The 19218-nt window shown below is 45.6% G+C and overlaps 2 protein-coding genes across 3 annotated transcripts in view; one reads left to right on the top strand and one right to left on the bottom strand.

Annotated features, from left to right (window-relative positions):
* Positions 1-19218, top strand: part of LOC144139081 (uncharacterized) — a 163546-nt gene that overhangs the window by 86593 nt on the left and 57735 nt on the right. The gene's annotated exons all lie outside the window — the stretch shown is intronic.
* On the bottom strand, positions 10556-18068 carry LOC144139079 (uncharacterized). 2 transcript variants are annotated; one of them, XM_077671561.1, is made up of 4 exons: positions 17930-18068; positions 15907-15963; positions 12623-12746; positions 10556-10873 (listed from the first exon to the last, which is right to left on the bottom strand). In XM_077671561.1, exons 2-4 carry the CDS (start codon positions 15954-15956, stop codon positions 10736-10738), a joined length of 312 nt encoding a protein of 103 aa, XP_077527687.1. In that variant the 5' UTR covers positions 15957-15963; positions 17930-18068; the 3' UTR covers positions 10556-10735. The 2 variants fall into 2 exon arrangements, with proteins under 2 accessions (XP_077527687.1, XP_077527688.1); XM_077671562.1 differs by having other exon boundaries at positions 15907-15966; positions 17930-18028.

The raw sequence follows: 19218 nt of genomic DNA, 5'->3' as shown, positions 1-19218 counted from the left end.
CTCAAACATTTAGCCATCAAACAATGACGTTTCTTTGCATTGCCACATGATAAGGGTGGTTCGGTCCTTTTGGCACGGGAGGATTATGGCGCGGGGTAATTATGATACATCGGTATGAAGGTATATATATACATAAATAAATAAATAAATATATATATAAATAAATAAATAAATATATATATATATATATATATATATATATATATATATATATATATATATATATATATATATATATATATATATATATATATATATATAATGCTAATAACAAGCGCCATTGAAGTTGGAGTAACTCTTATGCACAAATGTTTTGCTGGGAAGATATATACATAAATAAATATATCCACATATATATATATATATATATATATATATATATATATATATATATATATTTATTTATTTATATATCTTCCCAGCAAAACATTTGTGCATAAGAGTTACTCCAACTTCAATGGCGCTTGTTATTAGCATTTTATAGGGATGCATGAGATGGTATGGACGTATCTTCTGAAAGAAAGTAGCGGTTTCCATTTTGGTTCTTGGTGTCTACCGAGGAGGAGCAGAAAGACAGATCAGTAGGATGTGGGGCATCCACTTTAGAGGCAGAGAACGAGCCTCGTTAGAGTACGAGAGTCTTATACTCTTCAAAGGAGTGGAGAATCGGGACGCGTGTCTCCAAACACTTCGCTGCACAGAGCACCCACGGGACATGTGGGATGTCACTGCGCGCGATATCCTTCTGAGCGCCTTCTAATACGGCAGGTATAGTTCTTAGTTTTTTTTTCATTGCTTCATTTTTTTAAATTCATTTTTTTCTAAACTCACATCTAGGTGTTGTTTTTGTTGATAATAGTGGTTCGGTATGTTTTAGGCCGCTTTGCGTTTGGGACGCAGCCAATCACCACGTTAAATTACCGTTCTCCTTCCAGCGAACAGACATGTCACGTGGGTGCTCTGTGCAGCAAAGCGTTCGGAAATACGCTATCGGGACACTTGACACAGATTTATAGCGGTACAGCAACGCCAAAAGACAGAAAGAAAACACGAACACGAACACTCCTAGCTCGTGTTGGTGTTTGCTATCTGTGTACCCTCTGTTCGTGCGGCTCCATTCTTATAGTCTACCAGAAGTAGAGTTTGACGCCGAGTGAAAAAGCCTGAATAGAGAACTCAAGAGACCTCTTATTGAGTAGGCTTACAGCTGAGACCTACTGAATGAGCTAAAATTCGAAAGAAGGAGTGGTATGCCATCAGCTTTTCCCAAATCAGTTTCATCAGGAATGGAGTAGCTTTTCTGCCGAATGGAACGCCAATCGGATAGTGAACAAACAGAGCGAAAATTAAGGTTTTGCTCAAAACATAAAACTGTGCCACATTTTTGGCGCGCCAACAGTTCGTGAGAGGTGTTCTTAAGCTGACAGAACTTTTCATTAAAAGAATTTGCAGAAGATATTTACTTTTTGTCCTTAAGATGTGAGACGCTAAAACGTTACTTCGTCGTCGAAGCAGCGTTTTGGGACGGTGATGCTGCATTCACTGTCCATGATTGACGCGCTGACCGTCAGCTGAAAGATAAGAGTCTAGCAGCAATGTTTTTATTGGCACGCTTCACTGCACAGAGGCTCCGCAGTATGCACCAAGTCCTTTTTACATGTGCCTGCAGTGCAGACTAGGGCTTCGTTAAACGAGCGGCAATTTCTTTGCCCGTTCACCCAGCGTGACGCGCCGTGCCAACGTTTTGCGACTAGGCCGGACTGAAAGGGACTCTGCAACACCGCCAATAAATAATTTAACCCTTTCCTTTGCGTCTGGAAGCACCACGAAAGCTACAGTATTCGCCAGCCCGGCGCGGCACAGCGGGATTTGATAATCGTAGCAGATGCGCCTTCAGTTTCTGCTTTGCTCTTGCGGCATTTTCTTAAAGGGACCCTGCAACACTTTCGATAAGCACTTTCATTCTGTCCTTCGCGTCTGGAACCACTGCGAAAGCTACAGTTATCGCCAGCACGGAGCGCCACTGCGCGATTTGCTCATCGCACCAGATGAGCCTTACATTTCTGCTTTGTTTTTGTGGCTTTTATAACGCAAAGATTTTTACCTCTTCCCCCTAAGGGTTCTTTCGCGACCGTTGGTGTCAACAGAAAACTCCCACGAACAACTAAAACGATTTACTGGCACCACCAGGAATCGAACCTGGAACTAATAGCGTAACACAGCGAAAGCCCGTTGTCTTGCCGATTAGCTACGAGCCCACTTTTTTTCTTTATTGCATGGGAAACTAGTCCGAATAGTTTAAAGTCCCACCCTAACTACAATAATGGTACATTCACTAATACATTTTAAAAGTCAGGCAGGCACACACACGCTTCAAGAAGATGCAACCAGTCCGGCGGCTGCAATTGCGCCGCCGGACTGGATACTATAGTCGTATAGTTTTATATAGTCTTATATACCCACAGCCAAATATAAACGTCTAAGTCCGGTGTTAATGTTCATACTTGTCAACATTGTCGAACGAGAACAAGACAGTACACAAATATAAGGCAGAAAATCAATACATGAGCGATATTTGCAGTGTTCCTTTATTAAAAAAATTCGCGGATGCTTGGTTTTTCGAGAGGATATGAAATACTGCATCAACTGCAGAAAACCGCCGCCTGCTGTTGCCCGCGCTACCTGGCGGCATTTAAAAAAAATCAAACAGCAACAGCAACAAAAGGTTCCACTGATAGGTTTCCACGTTCTGCTTGGAACGCTCGTGGAGCAGGGCAATGTGGTTCTATAAACATTGTAGTAGGGCGCCTCGATTCACGCGCGTCTCCGCCGTACGGCAGCGCTGGCATCGAGGCACCCGGCGTGGAGCAGTTGAACGCGGTAAATTTAAATTGACTTGAGCAAACCTCTAGTGTGTTTACCTTGAGAAGCTCCTCGAGAAGATGATAAACAGGAGACTTGTGTACTTCTTAGAGTACAACGGTCTTCTCGAGAGCTGCCAGGCGGGCTTCAGGGCGGGGCGATCTACCAACGATCAACTCGTTGCGTTAGAGTCTTATATCAAAGATGCTTTCCTCCACAAGCAGTACTGCATGACGGTCTTCTTTGATCTTGAAAAGGCGTACGACACTGCTTGGCGGTACGGTATCCTTAGCGACTTGAAGTCCTTTGGCATGTCGGGTAACATGATGAACACGCTTGCAAGTTACCTGTCTGAAAGAACATTTCGCGTGCGAGTTGGAACGGCACTTTCTAGGGTTCATGTGCAGGAAAACGGCGTGCCGCAAGGTGGAGTTTTAAGTTGCACCCTTTTTATTGTAAAAATGAATTCCCTCAGGAAGGCGTTGCCACCGTCGATTTCCTGCTCCGTTTATGTAGACGACGTACAATTATCCTTTAAGTCTTGTAACCTGTCTGTCTGCGAGCGCCAAATCCAGCTTGGTGTTAACAAGCTAGCTGGTTGGGCAGACAGCAACGGTTTTAAATTTAATCCAGGGAAGTGCACTTGTGTCTTGTTTTCCAAGAGGCGTGGCATCCGGCCGGATCCAGACATTCATCTCAATGGTGTCTCGATTCCTGTCAAGAAAGAACACAAGTTTTTAGGTATAATCTTTGACGAAAAGCTCACGTTTATCCCACATATAAAACAACTAAAACATAAATGCTTAAAAACAATGAATATTCTGAAGGTTCTGTCGCACATTTCTTTTGGTGCTGACAAACAACTTCTTTTACGTGTTTTTACCAGCTTGATAGGCTCACGACTGGACTATGGTAGCGTTGTCTATGGGTCAGCCACTAAAACATCCCTCAGAATGCTGGACCCTGTGCTTCATCTAGGGCTCCGCTTGTCGTGTGGTGCCTTTCGGACTAGTCCAGTCGAAAGTCTGTATGTAGAGTGCAACAAATGGAGCCTAGAACGTCAGCGAGCCTACACAGACCTGCTTTATGCTTTTAAAATCTCATCAATGCCTCACCATCCTTTTACGTCAGTTTTTTATGATACATCAATATCTCAACTTCTTGCAAATCGCCCATCAGTCTCTGCTCCCTTCGCTTTCAGAGTAAGAGAAGAAGCGTCACAACTTGATGTCATGTTCTCAGGCACCATCAAAACCTCCGCTACTGAACTTCTAGTACCGTGGCAGCTTCGCCCGATATCATGTGATGTATCTTTTACAAGTGTCGAGAAAAACAGAGTGCCTAGAAGCGCGATCGTGCAACATTTGTTCCTTCAGCACAAATACAAGTGTGCTGAATTTTACACAGATGCTTCTAAAACTGCCACAACTGTTTCCTGTGCTGCGCATGGTGGTGGTACCTTTAATGTCTGTAGAACTATGAATAGAAATACAAGTATCTTTACGGCAGAGGCCTATGGCATACTTCTTGTAGTTCAACATATTGTTCTAAGTCGAATTCCGAAATCTGTAATTTATACTGATTCTTTAAGTGTTGTGCGTGCATTATCCTCACAGAAGTCTAAAAACCATGTGGTCAGTGCTCTCATTAGTACTATTATGTCTGCGCATGCGTTAAACCTTGAGGTGACCGTGTGCTGGGTGCCAGGGCACTCTGGAATTCCAGGTAATGAGACCGCAGACCGAATGGCGGCCGCTGCTGCCCTTACAACAACAGTTGACATAACAACAATACCCTACACCGACCTCAAATCACACATCAGACAACACCTTCGCACAACATGGCAAGCGCACTGGAATCAACAGACTGACAACAAACTACACATTATAAAGCCACTCTTGGGAGCATACACCACTGATACTCACAACAGACACAACGAAGTTACCCTGGCTCGATTACGGATAGGCCACACGCATGCAACACACTCCCACCTGCTCACGGGATCTCCAAGACCCCTGTGTAGCAGGTGCGGGGAGGGCCTATCCGTAGTCCACATACTAATAACATGCAAGGCACTTCACACAACACGACACAAACACTTCAGAGAACTCTACAGACAACATATCCCACTACACCCATCGCTGTTTCTAGGTGACGATGCCAGTGTTTCTATGAAACGTGTGTTTGATTATTTGTCAGATGTTAAGTTTTTAAACCTTATCTCATATCACGCATAATCAAATCTGGCCCTATACACCAGCCATCACCATTACCTTTAATTGATTTTACAATGTCCGATTTACATGTTTTTATACCTACCTTTTTATGGTAATCACTTCGCTTCATTATATAACTTCTTTTCTGGCGCTCTTTGCCCTCGCTGGCCTTGCGCCATGAAACACCAACCATCATCATCATTAGTGTGTTTACCTTGGGAGGGGCAAGACGGGAGGGAAAGGAACGGCATGAGAGGTGAGCGTGAAAGAGGAGGGAGGCATTTACTTGCCAGAGGCGCGGGCTACTATCGTCTTTCGTCGACATTTGCAACGAAAGGAGCAAGATACGCGGCCAGTTTTTAATCGCTAAGTGAGTCAATCATGGCGCACTTTTACACTTACCAATTCATGGAGTGGGGGCTCGTGTCCACTGGCGCTTTCCTGCGGGTTCTTGCTCATCCCAGCGGGCAGTATTACGCAGTCGTCTAAGCTGGTCTATCGCAGTGTAGAATGACTGAGCACAATGACGACATCGGGCGTATATGTGGAGAGACGAAGTAGGACGTCAATATTATCGCATTACTCACTCACTCACTCACTCACTCACTCACTCACTCACTCACTCACTCACTCACTCACTCACTCACTCACTCACTCACTCACTCACTCATAAGCTCACGCTCTCCTTCGCTCGCTCACTCGCTCACCCCTTCGCTCATTTACTCACTCGCTCACTCAACCACTCACTTACCCGGTCACCCGCTCACTCACTCCCTCGTTCACTCACTCACGCACTCATTCCTTCGCTCACGCACGCACTCACTCTTTGCTCACCCACTCGCTCACTCACTCCGTTACTCACGCATTCACTCACCCACTCACTCGCTCGCTCACTCACTCGCTCCTTCGCTCACGCATTCACGCGCTTACTCATTCACTCGCTGACTCCTTCATTCACTTACTGACTCACTGACTCACTCAATCGCTCCTTTGCTCACACACGCTCGCTCACTCCACTCATTCACTCCCTCATTCACTCCCTCCCTCCCTCCCTCACTCACTCATTCACTCACTCAATCCTTCGCTCACGCACTCACTTGTTCACTCACTCACTCGCTCGCTCACTCACTCGCTCCTTCGCTCACGCATTCACGCGCTCACTCATTCACTCGCTGACTCCTTCATTCACTTACTGACTCACTGACTCACTCAATCGCTCCTTTGCTCACACACGCTCGCTCACTCCACTCATTCACTCCCTCCCTCCCTCCCTCCCTCCCTCCCTCCCTCCCTCCCTCCCTCCCTCCCTCCCTCCCTCCCTCCCTCCCTCCTTCCCTCCCTCACTCACTCACTCACTCACTCAATCTTTCGCTCACGCACTCACTTGTTCACTCACTCACTCGCTCGCTCACTCACTCGCTCCTTCGCTCACGCATTCACGCGCTCACTCATTCACTCGCTGACTCCTTCATTCACTTACTGACTCACTGACTCACTCAATCGCTCCTTTGCTCACACACGCTCGCTCACTCCACTCATTCACTCCCTCATTCCCTCCCTCCCTCCCTCCCTCCCTCCCTCCCTCCCTCCCTCCCTCCCTCCCTCCCCCCTCACTCACTCATTCACTCACTCAATCCTTCGCTCACGCACTCACTCGCTCACTCAATCACATACTCACGCACTGACTCATTCCCTCACTTACTAACTCACTCCCTCCTTTGCTCACTCACTCACTCCTTCACTCACTCGTGCACTCGCTCACTCACTCTCTCCTTCGCTCCCTTCACAGAAACTTACTCCACGTAGGGAGAATAACTTAAATCTGGATAAAAAGCAGTTCGTTCACGCCAAAAACAGGGTGCCACGGGGATGCGTTTCTAGTATGTATATACAAATACCGGATTAAAGTAAAAAGTGTATTGCTTTACGCGTGTAAAAAATACATTTCTGGCTAACTATGGCCGTTGCTAAAACAATTGCTGTGTGGCTAAACGAGGCGGGTTAAGAGACAAGCGCCTGAATTCGCTGAGAAAACGAGCGATGGTAAATTTCTCCAGCGGTTCCTTGAACAAACATGTCTGGAGGTTTTCTTCCGAAGAGTGGCCCTTAGTTGCACCTCCAAGTGCTGCCGTCGCGTTCTACCACCAGCGGTTAAAGGGACTCTGGAACGCTTTCACTCTAGTCTTGGTTGCTGGAAGCACTGCGAGAGCTATAGCTTGTATTCACTGGCGAGGCACGCATGCAGGCAACCATGTGAGTGCGCCGTCACTAGTTGCGTCGGGCTCCGTGGGATGGCGGTACTTGTCCGTGCTAACCACAGGATTTGTGTTAGACGTTCCGAACTCTCCTCCACCGAACGCAAAGTAAGGCCTCGAGTACAATGTGAGTGCAATTAACAACATCTCTGTTGACACCACTGTTTAGAATCGGATTGAAACGGAGCAGACGACGCACGACGGTGTTTTGTCCTTCTTCGGCGCGCGGGCGCAGTGGCACAAGCCGCGCCACGTCCATGACGCATCGGCCATGTCCGTGGCCGTTTCCAGTGTCGCCAAACGAAGAAATTGACAGCCAAACTTTTCAATGAATACCATCTACAGGTTGTCCCAGCTATCATGCACCAAGATTTAAAAAGAGAGCAATGGCGTTACTCGAAGAAAACCTAGTGCATAATGTTTGCAGTACTGTGGAGAAACAGGCATCATTTTTTTCGTTAATGAGACCTAACTAATTAATTGTAATTAATTATCTAACTCAAGAAGTACTGTCCTAATCACTAAAGTCTCAATGAGGCACTTGTAGGTACCCACGAGGGGCATCTAACTGCGGTATTTTCAGCGACGAACTAATTACGTACTCACTTATTCTGACTGATAAAGAAAACTCGGGAAATGTGAAAAATACCACGTTACGGCGCTTCCGCGCGCATTGTAAAGCAGCGTCCACAAATAAGCTGATTGAAAGCAACTGCTTCGCCTGTCACCCGCCCGAAGAGACAGCGCATCACCTTGATAATGGCACGCATGAAAGGAGCAGCAACAGCAAGATTCGCGGGACACTTCTGGCTGATAAGGCACAAACTCGGTCGCGATTTCTTCTTTCTTTCTTTGATTATTTTATTCTGGCTAACTCAGAGGCAGCCTGTTTGAGGGCATTGCTTTACAATGCGCGCGGAAGCACCTTCACGTGGTATTTTTCATATTTCGCGGGTTTTCTTGATCAGTCAGAACAAATGAGTACGCAGTTAGTTCGTCGCTGAAAATATCGCAGTTAGGTGCCCCTAGTGTATACCTACAAGTGCCTCATTGACACTTTACTGATTAGGACAGTACTTCTCGAGTTAGATCGTGGTATAGGGTTGCCCCGACGACGTTGCCTCAATGCAAGAAGCGGAAGAACGACCCGTAGTCTTAGCTCTTTCGCAAACGAAGGCAAGTGTCATAATTACTGACTCGCAAGAAGTATGCAGCAGTCTCACGTCGGGCTGGGTGGTTCCATTGACATACCGCATACTGTCAAGCAAGCCACCAGACAGGGTAGTCGAAGTGATGTGGGCGCCGGCCCACTCCTCCATGGAGGGCAATGATCAAGCCCACCCCAAGGCCCGAGGTTTCGTCAACCAGGCCGCGGAGGATTCACCAGAACCTACGCCACTCAGGACCCACCAGGAAATTACAGAGCACTACAGACTCGGTCGCAGAACACTTTCACAGCCCCACCCATAACTAACAAAGACATAAGAAACTACGCTCAGACTTGTGCAAACAAACACGTATCCCCATCCAACACTGATGCACCTTATGTTCCCAAATCAACACGAAGCCCAATGCAAATTCTATACGCCACCAGGAACACTTAGGCACATTATCCTTGAATGTACTCAGAACCCTGATTTGCCACCTCCACCTCCTCCCCATTCCCCCGAGCAGTGGGAGACGCTGCTGTCCAGCTCCCTCCTTTGCGATCAGCTCCCGCTGGTTGAGAGAGCGGTAGCATCAAGGACGGCACATGGCTACCTGTAAGAAGGCTCCACTCTCACAAGGCTCTGCAAATAAACAAGTTTCTCTCTCTCTCTCTCGAGTTAGATAATTAATTACAATTAATTAGTTAAGTCTCATTAACAAAAAATGCTGCCCGCTTCTCCACAGTACTGCAAACATTATGCACTAGGTTTTCTTCGAGTAACGCCATCGCTCTTTTTTTAAATCTTGGTGCATGATAGCTGAGACACCCTGTATAGTTATCGCCAGTACTGAGCAGAACTGCGTGATTTTGTAGCCACAGCAGATACGCCTTCCGTTTCTTCTCTGTTTTGTTGTGATTTTCTTAACAGTGGTTATCGAATGCGTTTATTGCTGCTACCGAAGGAAAGCAGGCCCATAGACGCGACACGTTGTCATGACGCAATTCCAGCGGTCGAAGAACTCCAAGACAGGGAAAGAGAGAAAATGTTTTTAGCAAGTTTCTAATGTCTCTGATGGGCATAAAGCAGTTATTTTTGGCTGGGTTGCTTTGCAACACCCTAATCTGAGTACTGATTACGTTCTGCAAGTGTTTAAGATTTCGAAAAAAGTTGAAAAAAGTGTTGCAGGGCCTCTAAAAAAAGCAGAAGTTGTGTCACTTGTGCTGCAGGGAAACTATTTTCACAAGTAGGTCCAAGCGAAGCAATCGTAATTTAAAAAAAACTGATAAAATTATGAGAATTGTGTTATTATTACGCGGAGAAATCCGCACGCCCCTTCTGCGTTCCTGGCCTCCGCACCTGCCGTAAATGCCTCCGTACCTGGCATTTTCGCGGGAAAAAACACCCTTTTATGATTTCATTAGTTCAGTCTCAGTTTTTTTGTATTTAAATGATCGCATGATCGCGCTCGATTGGGTAGAAGTATGTGATTTTGTTACTTCATTTCTTGTTGCATTTTTGTGTGCATCATTTAGCCTTCCAGACCATTGAAAACACACTGGAAAAAACGTGCCAGCGTATCAACCTTGCAGTGAAAGCGATACCGAAGGTGCAGTCAGCCACTTATCAGTTAATGATTGAAGTTAGATCGAGGGCTAAAACTCTGCCTCCTTGGGTTGTTTGGGAACCCTAAGTGCGTTTTATTTTGGCGAGACAAAAAGGAGACCCATAAAGCTGCACATTAACGGAAAAGGCATCACTTCTTCCACTCTCAGCAACAATACTTACCTGAAGGTATGCAATAGCCTGCTGCAGCCTGATCACAGCAGGTACGAGCGGAAATTACTGTCAACTGTACTAGCCCTTATGAACCTGCATTTTCAGATATTTATTTGCATCGTTAGCAGTGTGCGGTCAAGGAACGCGTCTCCTCTCCTTCTCGAGTTGTCGTGGTCCACAGCAGGCAGTGATAAGTTACGATTCCAAGTGTTTGTGATACGGCATGGCGGCACTCCGGCAGAGCACTTGCACGCAATGCCACGCCCTCTTTAGTAAACGACGCTTATTGTCTCACTCAATTAGCAGGGTTTATTCTGAGACAAACAGTGATGGCCGAAAATGAAAGCTCTTTCTTCTGGGAAGATGGAACGTTGTAACAGTACGCAAATTTTTACTCGCTGACGCTCGGGAGAGTCTCCTGCTTCGCTCCTTAGCTGGAACATGTGTACGGTGTCTCGGCAACGACTCCAACCGCTCACACCGAAGTAGCGTTCCCAGGCTTGCAGTGTCCGACAGCCCCAAACTCGAACCGGTCTTCTGGGTCTTCCAGGACGCACGTATGGCCGTTTATGCACACGTCTTGTTGCCAGGTGTTGCAGGCTTCGTCTGGGCACTGTAAAGGTACAGTTGACGTTTTTTAACACGAAAGTGTTTTATTCACTGATAAACGAAGCTTTCGCTGACGTCATGTCCGTCACGGAAGTGACGCCACTACAACGAAACAAGCGGCCTGTAAAGGGTGCACCCCTGTACACATGGTATTCTTGCGGGGAAGAAACCTCTAGTACTAGAGAGTACGTTACACCTATGGTCGTTCGTTTTCGAGTTTTATATTTTAATACGAAAGTGTTTTAAGCTGCGATACCTCAAGATTTTGCTGACGTCATATCCGTCACGGAAAATAACGCTAGTACACCTTGGCCGAAGCGACCCGCCAGCAGGACGTCGCTCACCAAGCACACCCACGAGACAGCCGCCGACCCGAAAATCATGCTCAGCTGCAGATTTCGCTGCACATTTCACTTTCGTGTTTTACTGATTCCTATGACAGAGGAATCAACCACATTTTTTTGGTGAGAAAAAGCGTTGTTGTGAAACGCTACAGCATGCATGCGTACACCAACCACAACAGTTTTGTAAGAGTCGTACGAAACGCTCCGCGGCCAAACCATGGACACAGGCGCACAGATATATCTACACACAATACCAGCGAGAAAAGTGTCCGCTAACTGGTAATAAACGCATGTATGGGTTCCGCGTGATCATCTATCATTTAAACTGGGTTTCGAAGGCTCGTGGCAAGGCCCGTTTTGAGACACTTTGAGTCCTCTGAAGGCTGTTCAACACCATTCAGTGTAGCAGTATATCTCTGGCATCTGCAGAAAATCCGCGGTACCCCCTTATGTACGTTGTGCAAACATTGAACCACAGCCTAATTGGTTATCTCTTATCTTTTAATCGTTGTGACAGCATAATAAGGCGTCGTACGTCAGGTTACTCATGAATATCACCAGGAACTTCGGAGATAAATTTCTTCCTCACGATTTTATTGAATTTGCTCGCCTTAATATTGATGATAAGGAAACTCTTGAACGTATATCCTTTTTTCAACTAATGAAACGCGACATTCATAAAGAAGATGAAAACGTTGCAGAGCATCAAAAGTTTAGAAAAAGTTAATATTCCGCGCACCAAATTTGAAGGTTAACGTGGAGACACTTCATTCGAGTTGCAGTTGTGTTTGAGATCTCTCGCAAATGATTAAAACATGGGTTCTAGTGAATTGATCATATGTATTAACATACGAACATACGGATGTTTTTTGACTTGGACGTTCTGAAAACAAAAATTTGTAGGTTGTTGCAAATGAGGTTTTCCTAGTTTATCGCGCCGAGTTTTTCAATGTGGGGTTATTTTGTATTCGAAGAGGTAACGGTGAATGCGAGTATTTTGTTTCCATCAATTCGTTAGTCCCGAAATTTTCAGTTTCACAACCAGCGATATTGTAATCGGTCCAGGGAGGACGTACACGAATTAAGCTCTTTTGCGTTTTATGAAAGACACAGGTTTAGCTGAGAGACTCTAGTGCCCACGAAGGGACTAAAGTGTATGCGCGACCCCGCTCCTATCCCCCCTTTTTCGCCTGCCATCTCTTTTATTCCCTGAACACCCCTTCCCCAGTGCCGAGTAGCAATCCGGGCTCTAAGCCTGGATAACCTCTCGGCCTTTCCTTTCGCTTTTCTCCTCCTCCTCCTTAGAATTATTCCATTGCGAGCTGGTCTCGTTGATCGCTAGACTCGGGCCTAGTGAGCACTCTTTAAAATCACACAGTCCGCTGAATTGAGATTTCTTTTTCGATCACCTTGTAGCAGATGTCGCAGCAGCCGCATTCATCCTTGTAGGTGCCGCACGCGCAGGTCTGTTCTTTACAATCCGCTTCGGCGCACGTGTAGGACGAGCAGTCCAGCGGTGACGTCGCTGACACGCTGGAGGAGTGGAAAGGGCTCAGTTAACGAGGACGACCATTAAAAGGCACTCAACTGTTATCATTCCTATGAGGATTACTGCTTCATGACGTGCAACTATACGAAAAGTTTCGCAGATGCATGAAAATGCTGCAAACGGCTTAATTTGCTCATTTTGGAAGTATGTACCCTCTGTACTGAAATAAAGAAATAAAACTCGCGTGTTTGACACCTAGCCCCATCTAGTGATAACTAGATAAACCAAAATGTGTTCCTTGTATAGACTTTTTTTGAGTAAAGGAAGGATATATTTTCAAAAGAAGCAAACTAGGTCGTTGGGAACTGTTCTTTGAATTCATAAAACCTTTCGTATCGGTACACGAAGCGCGTGCGTCATGAATTCGTTATCCCCATAGGGACGTGATTAGGTGAGTCCCTTTTAAGGGGACAATAAAGGCGGAATAGCCTTTTGTTTCAGTCGAAAGATCACACGTTTCGTAGCTCTCGGCTTCCGCTCGACCGCCAACGACGCCTTGTTTGCTGATAAACACGTAATTAAAGCTGGCAGTTCGTCCTACTGTTCCACTTCCATTTTTTGCGACGCTGAACAGCACGTCACAAAGTGCACACAGCGAGCCGGGGCGCGATTTCCAAACGTTTTGCTGCACAGCACCCTCTCTCCTCCCCCCACTCTCACCCCCACGTGACGTGTGTGAGTCCGCGTCGCGCAATTCAGAACGGTAATTAAACGTCGGAATAGGCTGCGCCCCGAAACTAAAGCCTCCTAAACGATACCAAACCACGCATACGAAACAACGTATAGAATTTGATCTTTAAAAGCGTTCTTGAAAAACAAAAAAGAAATAGAGTACGTCCGCTTGAGCTCGAACCCAGGCCGTGAGCACCAGTAGCAAGAATTTTGCCTTGAGGCTAGAGAGGTCGAACAGCGGGCCTTTTTATAACTTGGCACCATAGAATAGCGCACGAAGTGACATCGCAACATATCACGTGCATGGCGCTGTGCTGAGAAGCGTTTGAAAACACGCAGCGGGGCACTGTATTGAGTTTTGCTCGATCGTCGACATCTTACTCGGTGCCGGTTCTCATTGTCTTTCAATATCGCGGCGAATATTAAGAGCCAATAAAAAAATCCCGGGCCACCTTCACTAACGTGAAACCTGGGGAGGAGCGAAGCATGCACTGTATGAGTATTCTTGGCGCCTTGGCGTTTTGCCCTCGGGGATGAAACCGTTGGGGTGTAGAGGTATACAGCTTTGCTGCAAAAGTCTCTTGTCCTTGAAGCACGAAACGTTCTTGCGCGAGCCGTTGGAAAACGAGTGTCCCGGTGTGTTCTCTTAGTACGCGTTTTTGCACACGGAGATGAAAAGTTCTAGCGCGAGGTGTTGGAAAGCGAGTGTGCCGGTGCGTTCTTTTAGTACGTGTTACGGTCTAGCGCGAGGCTTTGGAAAACGAGTGTCTTTTGTTTTAGTATCGTGACTACATGAAACGACGACGATGACAGGAGACGCCGACACCCCGAGCCCCTAAGGTGCTTCCCCCCTAAAATAAAACCACCGGTCTTGCGAAAATTTCCGCACTGCTGGGGCTCCAATCCAGGCCATTCGCGCCCAAAGCCGTGGTTCTGCCAATTAGGCTGCGGAGGCCGAACCGCTAAGGTTTTTTAGTAGATGCTCAGAGGAAGGAGCACAACGCTCGGAGTGAAAGGTGGTTGACGCTAGTTGCGTACACAAAGTGGCAGACTTCAATCTACAGGGGACCGGAATATCGCTTCCCAGTGGGCAATAACCCTCTTGTGGTTGGTTCAGGCGTTGTGCTACCGAGCCCAAGGACGCGGGTTTGATCCCGGCCGCAGTGGCTGCTTTTCTGGCGGAGAAGGGTGAAACCGCCCGCGTGTTGAGAATTGGGGCGGATGTTAAAGATACCCCAAAGGTAGTCAAAAGTGTTCCGGAACCGCCTTCTACTGCGGCACGCCTCATAGCCCACGTGTGGCTTCGGCGCGTTAAATCCCACCACCATCACCACCAATAACACAATTGTAAGCAGAAACCAGAGTTGCCAGGCCCTCAGAATGAAATGTCGCCGTGAAATAGCCAAAAGTAGCCACGAGTGCCACATTAATCAAAGTGAATGTTTGAAAAGAAGCCAGAAAAGGCGCCATTTTCAACAAGGCGAGGCTAGTAAATACGTTTTCATTACCTTTGCGGAAAAAAAATGCAGAATTTACGAAACGCAGAAAACCGTATTACAAATTTTTATTCGTCTTCTCTGGTGCGGCAAAGTGACAGCGGTTGACTACTGTCTACAAAAAATTGAAATGTTCAGGTATGGGGGAAGAATTCAAAGAATATGAATGACTTCGAATGGTCGTTCGCTGCACACTGTGTTTTACCACTTTGACTGACTCTTTACATTCCTGTGCCTAATATACAACGTCATACCCACTTCCCACCACTCAGCATGACATCTTAAGCTCCCGTAAACTACTGGAGCGTTACACTTTAAACAGATGGCGTTGCTTGAAAGCTTTGACGCTATTCATACGACATCGGGTGCAGGATACTAAAAGAGCAAGGCAAATTTTGACATCTTGCGTTAAGTAGCGCCAGAGTCCTTCAATGCTTTTGCATTGAAGGACTCTGGTAGCGCTGTACGTATGGTGGTGTGTTTGAGTGACTGAATTGTTGAGGCCTATCCTAGACTTTGCTAGATAACGGACATCTGCCTAGACGTTTGTTCATTTCTGTTTATTCAGTTTGTGCCAACGGCTGAAATGCAATGAAAGATCGTATAAGGCCCCCTTTTTGGGAAGTGCGGCACCAGAAGCGCCCTGAAATATACAAAACCGCCAATGCTCGAAGGAGCCAGAAAGTAGCCAAGTCGTCACACTGACATTTTCGTCGCCACGATTCTCGAAAAGTCTCCAGTGTGGCGACAGATCGCCAAACCTGGCAACTCTGGCAGTAACGTTCCTGGATGATTCGAGTGGCAGAGAGATAAACATTTTTCACGTTTAGCTGGCGTAGGAAAGACATCGTCTTTAACAGTAACCAGGCTTTGACGTGCCATAGCTTCGAGCGGAAATTTAAACGCGTGAGCCGCTGTCTTAAACATTTTCTTCTCACTAAACATCAAACGTTTTCCAATCCAATTCAATCCTTACCTCAGAACGGCGATGACGACGAAGAAGAGGGAAGCAAGCGCCAGCTTCATCTTCACCCTGCTTCCATGGGAGTGATACGAATACAATGCTTCTCAAGATGTTCAAGCCGGTATTTCACGTGGTAAAACTGCACATAGATCATACTTTTTGCCCCTTTACCGAATGTCGGAATAGTTTAAACCACGCGGAGTACTTAATGTGCCCCAAACCCTCGGGCACACCGTTGTGCATAAAACATAACATAACATGACATAAACATAACGTAACATAACATAACATAACATAACATAACATAACATAACATAACATAACATAACATAACATAACATAAACATAACGTAACATAGCATAAAATTGCATAACATAACATTGTATAACATAACGTAACGTAAATAACGTAACATAATATAACAACATAACGTAACGTTAACATAACATAACGTAACATAATATAACGTAACGTAACATAACGTAACATAACATAACATAACATAACATTGCATAACATAACGTAACGTAACGTAACATAACACTGCATAACATAACGTAACGTAACGTAACGTAACATAACATAACATAACATAACATAACATAACATAACAAAACATAACATAATATAACATAACATAACGTAACATAATATAACATAACATAACGTAACATAATATAACGTAACGTAACATAACGTAACATTGCATAACATAACATAACATTGCATAACATAACATAACATAACGTAGCTTAACATAACATGACGTAAGATAACATAACATAACGTAACATAAAATTGCATAACGTAACATAACATGACATAACAACATAACATAAAAGCAACCGTATTTGTCTTTTTTTCTCGTAGTCAGCAGAACACGTCCCTTACTGGACCACTTGGGCGATTTTGTTTTTAAGTGAAATTGATGATTGATTGATTGATTGTAGGGTTTTAACGCGCCGACGCAACGCAGGCGATGAGGCGCGCCGTAGTGGAGGGCTCCGGATTAATTTTGACCACCTGGGGATCTTTAACGTGCGCCGAAATCTCGTACACACGGGCGTTTTTGCTTTTCGCCTCCATCAGAAAAGTGGCCGCCGCGGCCGGTTTTAAGTGAAATTGAGGCCGCACAGATATTCTTGCGGTGTTATTAATTGCTACGAAACTACCGCAAGCACCATGCCACCTAAGCCCTCTCGGTCACGCAGACTCACGGAATTTTTCTTCTTCTAGAAACCTTCGTATGGATATTATATTGAGCGGCCTGTGCCATTTAAGAAAAAAATTGAAGACTCCCAAATGGGTATTGTCGATCGAATAAATGCTTTTACCCATTCTGCTCTCCACTGAGGCCCTTTAAAGTCGGCTTCGGTACTGAAAACTCGTGCATTGCGGAGAAGACAATTTTCTAGGAGCCATTACACTGTCTGATATCAAAATAGGATTGCCCGAAAGTCTTTTATTACTATAAACATCCATAAGAAGCGCTGTACACAAGCCCGCTTAAAGGCAACTTCATTTTAAGACACAAATGCATTGCAGAAACGAAAACTTTTAGTAGCAATAGGAGGAGTGCGATTTCAAAGTATGAGAGCCTTAGCGCCTTTCGTACTCGCATTCGTACTCGTAATAGCATTTTCGTACTCGGAGAAACTGTGGCACACCAACCGCTGCAGACGGCCAGGTCAGACGGGCTTCCTCCCCGAGTTCACAGAAAAATGTCAAGGCATTTAACGATATTCTTACAAACGGGCGCATCACGTATTCGGCTGGAAGAGTGCGAAGCGTTTGAGAAGAGACTTTGACAAAGGTTGTCGGTAGACGCGTTTCAAACAAAACTAAGGCTTCTGGCCACTGGCGCTGATAATAGAAAATCAAACACTGATTTGCAAAAACAAAAAAGAAATGTCGCTCATTTGTAACAAATTATGCATTAAACTTGAAAAGTGAGAGGTAAACGGTAAACCCATAAAAAAGCCTAATGGGAGCGGATTCATTCCTGACGTAAAATGTAGTGAAGAGTCACCTCACCTGTTTATGGAAGGTCCCGATATACTCGTCTCTTCTGCTTTGACACACGACTTTTCACAGTGGGATACGTTTTGCTTACGCGCGCCGCTATTTAAACCCGGCTACAGAAGCTGTTTACAGGCTTGTGCGGGGGTTGTACAAGGCCGTCGGTAATACGGCCCGAGGAGATACCCCAAGTTTGAAGCCAAGATTATAAGTTCGCGTTGCACACGTGGGTCTACAAGGTCTGATTCACAACTGCGGAGGCTAGACCAGGGGAAGCAACTTGAAGCCGCCGTGATTACAAATATCACCACGCCTGCTATTTTGGCACGCCCGACGGAATCCCTCAGGCGGGAACGTTATGGCAACTTCGTTCCGCTGCGTATAGATAGCAGATAGAGATGAATACATTTGCTAAAACAGAAAATAGGGCAAGCAGGCACGTTTTGAAAAAGCGTACATGGCGCGAAATAATCAAACACAAGAGAGAGAGAGAGAGCAAGAACAGCTCCATACCGTACTTTGATATGGGACTACTTGTAATGCTCATAAAAATGTCTTTCCAGCAACGCTTTGCGTACCATAGTGGAGCTGACTCTATTTAGTCTCTACCTTTCGCTCCATTAAAATGCATGGGGTTACAAAATTTCTGCAAAATTTCCACAAAATTTCAAAATTCGAAAGGACCCCTTATAGAGCCACTGAAAAAAATGTCTGTCTAGCAAACCATTCGTGCATAATAGTGGTCAACTTGAATGGCGCGCGGTATATAGCTAACTGAAATTCAAAACAGCGCAAAAAGACGGGACGAGAAACGACGACTCACGGCGCTGAATAGCAACTGGTTGGTTTATTCCGCGGCTTGCGAAATTTACCCAATGAAGGAAGGCGAGAAGGAATCATGATAAACAGTAAGTATTTCACAGGGATGCGTGGGATGTCAAGGACGGGTTTGTAAAGGGCCTAGGGGTTTTTATCGGGCTTCTTGATATCCACATAGGATGACAGGAAGGCATCTCAGTAGCGTGTGGGTAATCCACTTTCGAGCTACAGTACGAGCTCATTAGAGCATGGGAGCCTTGATCTATTAGAAATAGAGAGCGACACCGAGTAAGAAAGTACAAATTCGAAACTCAAGTGGGCACTGAATTTGCAGCTGAGACCCAGTGAAAGCGAGGGAGGAGTAACATCAAACAGGTGCTAAAATTCAATTTAGTTAACATCATGCCAGTAGCTTTTACAAAATCGAATTGATCTACAATGGAGGAGCTTTGATATCGAATGGAACGTTAATGGAATAGTTCAAG

This window comes from Haemaphysalis longicornis, unplaced genomic scaffold (genome assembly GCF_048455015.1).
Source record: "Haemaphysalis longicornis isolate Haplotype H1 unplaced genomic scaffold, Haemaphysalis longicornis Haplotype H1 scaffold_5, whole genome shotgun sequence".
NCBI lineage: Eukaryota > Metazoa > Arthropoda > Arachnida > Ixodida > Ixodidae > Haemaphysalis > Haemaphysalis longicornis.
Note: the sequence above shows the minus strand (reverse complement) of the source record. Positions and strands in the feature narration are given on the sequence as shown.